Below are 2,279 nucleotides of genomic sequence, written 5' to 3'. Positions count from 1 at the left end.
TTCCAAGATTACGAAGCGAGCGAGACCCACCATGTCTTCTCGAGTTGCACGCGCCGGCCCTTGTACTGCTATCACTTGCGTCACACTTGGCCTCGCAATCATCGCCCTGCAGGATCACATTCGCTCACCACTGCATGGATAGTCTCATCGACTCACTTTGACACCCTCGATCGTAGTTACTTCACACCCAGAAACATCGCAGACGGACACTAGGCACGAGTTCACAGATCGATGCACGGGCTAAAAAATGCCGAGAATTGGTATCGCTAGGGAGTCGAGAACACCGACCTTGCCGGTAACGATGTCGGTAGTGAACACAGACACCGTGCAGGCACCGCACCCCCCTTCCCCACAGACCAACTTGGCACCACACAGTCCAGATGCCCTCAGCCACTCTAATAGAGTGCACTCCGGGTCAATATTCTGCACGTGAACAGGCCTGAACATTGCTCAGTGAACAATACAGGGCGAGCAGTTGTTTCGATGCTCTGACGCATAACATTGGATGCTCCTGAAGAGTCGTCAGACATATGCTTGCTTACATCCCATTGACGGTAAATCGAAGCTCCTTGATGGCCCGATCTTCGTAATATTTGATCAGTTTCTCTGCGTCGCCACTCTTGGTGTGAGGAGCCGCTCGTTTCATAGTGCAGACCGGAAGATTGCTGATCGCTGAATGAGCTCCATACAGTCACCTTGTACGTATGTATATGCGAGGTGTGTCTGTGTTGCTATGCACGCTATCTGTATCAGTGCGTAGTAGACCTCTAGTCTTCAAGTTCCGCATCGTGCGCAGCGCGCATCGCAACACCGTCACCGCTGCCTGTCATCATGTTGTGTGTGCGTACACATAGAACTCTTCCAAGGGTTCGTTAGCAACACTTCAAACTATGCGCAGGAGAGCGCACCAACGGATCACTCAGGAAGGGGGATTGGACAACGAGAGAGCGAAGTCCGTAGCCCGCTTCCCCCCGGGCGGGAGAGTGGGCAAGAACGACTACTCCCTGACGGTCGTTAGAGACCTCAGCGCGTGGGCTGACTTCGACCACCGCGTGACGCGGCAGGGTGACCTCGACAGCTGCACATGCCTGGGAGTCTCCTCCGGACCCCGAGAGTTTTACTTCGTTACACACCTATACCGTCCAATTTTCAACTGAGGATTGATCCTCTTGATCAGTGTGCTGTACTGAAATTGGAACACGCTAGCCATTTGGCTCAATGAGAGTACTGTCATAATTTCCCCGGTAACACGAAATTGAAGTTCCGGACAACGAAGTCGATTTTCCTAAAGGGACGAAATTGAAGGTCTGAAGGTGTACTCGACGGAATTGAAAGTTCTGTGACGAATTAGAAGGTTCGAAAGTCGAAATTAAAAGTTCTATCAACACGAACTTGAACGTCTTATCGACTTAGGCCGGCTACCATACAAAACAGCACACGAGAAAGAGCAGAAAAAAGTGCGATGTGCTGTAATAGTAGTTTGACGTACAGAACCACAGAAGTGCGGTTTTCTACAACTAAAAGTCGCAGGTAACCATTACAGCACAAAAATAAATCGCACTGTCAAAAGAGCGGCTGCGCTCTTATTTACGAAAAATGTGTTATTATGAAATCGCAGATGCTGTTTTGTATAAAGTTTGTATGCGGTTATGTATTTTGAGTGCTCTTTTGTCCGTTGCCCTTTTCATACATAACAGCAATCGCGATAAGTAACGTGGCGTTTCGATCGTTTGACGGCGGAGCGAAGTCGTCACTCATATTGTTTTACATTACTCGCCGTAACATTGTTTGCTTGTCTTCCAATGGGAAATTTTTTCATTATCAGTTTGCGTTATTTGGTTCCTATGCCTAAACCAATATGCTGTCATATTTGCAATCGCGGGAGCGACTTTGGGGCGATGGCCGATTGTGACTCGTGTGGTATGAGAATCCATATTGCAGGGTGTGCCTATGAGGCTGTGGATTTTACTTCATCGCAGCGTTATGTATGCCATCGTTGCGAGCGTCAACGGAAAAGGTTCCGAGGAAATAGTACAGTTATTGAGCACTTGATTCCCGCGTTTCGAAAACTTAAAATCAAGTGTATATCGAATGGAACAGAGTCAGCGCGCCTCATGAATGTAAGTATATATTGCTAAGTAACGCTGGCTGTTACTTGTTATTTGTTTGATAAAGTTGCACCTTAAATTGGATTGTTAGGAGAAATTTTTTAGGATCTCATATCACCTTGCAAGCCGAAACCTTCTCGGGGTGCCATCGAGCAGTTGTGGAATAATACA

General features: G+C 47.8%; 2 protein-coding genes across 2 annotated transcripts; one reads left to right on the top strand and one right to left on the bottom strand.

Annotated features, from left to right (window-relative positions):
* Positions 1-646, bottom strand: Pmar_PMAR003726 (xanthine dehydrogenase, putative; the record flags this gene model as incomplete). Its single annotated transcript, XM_002784420.1, has 4 exons — positions 1-106; positions 157-240; positions 289-439; positions 543-646. Coding segments are annotated over 4 exons (445 nt in total), but the record flags the coding sequence as incomplete, so codon positions are not given.
* Positions 647-1,941: 1,295 nt separating this feature from the next.
* Positions 1,942-2,120, top strand: Pmar_PMAR003725 (hypothetical protein; the record flags this gene model as incomplete). Its single annotated transcript, XM_002784419.1, has 1 exon — positions 1,942-2,120. A coding segment is annotated over one exon (179 nt), but the record flags the coding sequence as incomplete, so codon positions are not given.
* Positions 2,121-2,279: the final 159 nt, after the last annotated feature.

The sequence above is a fragment of the Perkinsus marinus genome, assembly GCF_000006405.1.
Source record: "Perkinsus marinus ATCC 50983 genomic scaffold scf_1104296935302, whole genome shotgun sequence".
Lineage (NCBI taxonomy): Eukaryota > Perkinsozoa > Perkinsida > Perkinsidae > Perkinsus > Perkinsus marinus.
This window is presented reverse-complemented; position numbering and strand designations above follow the sequence as displayed.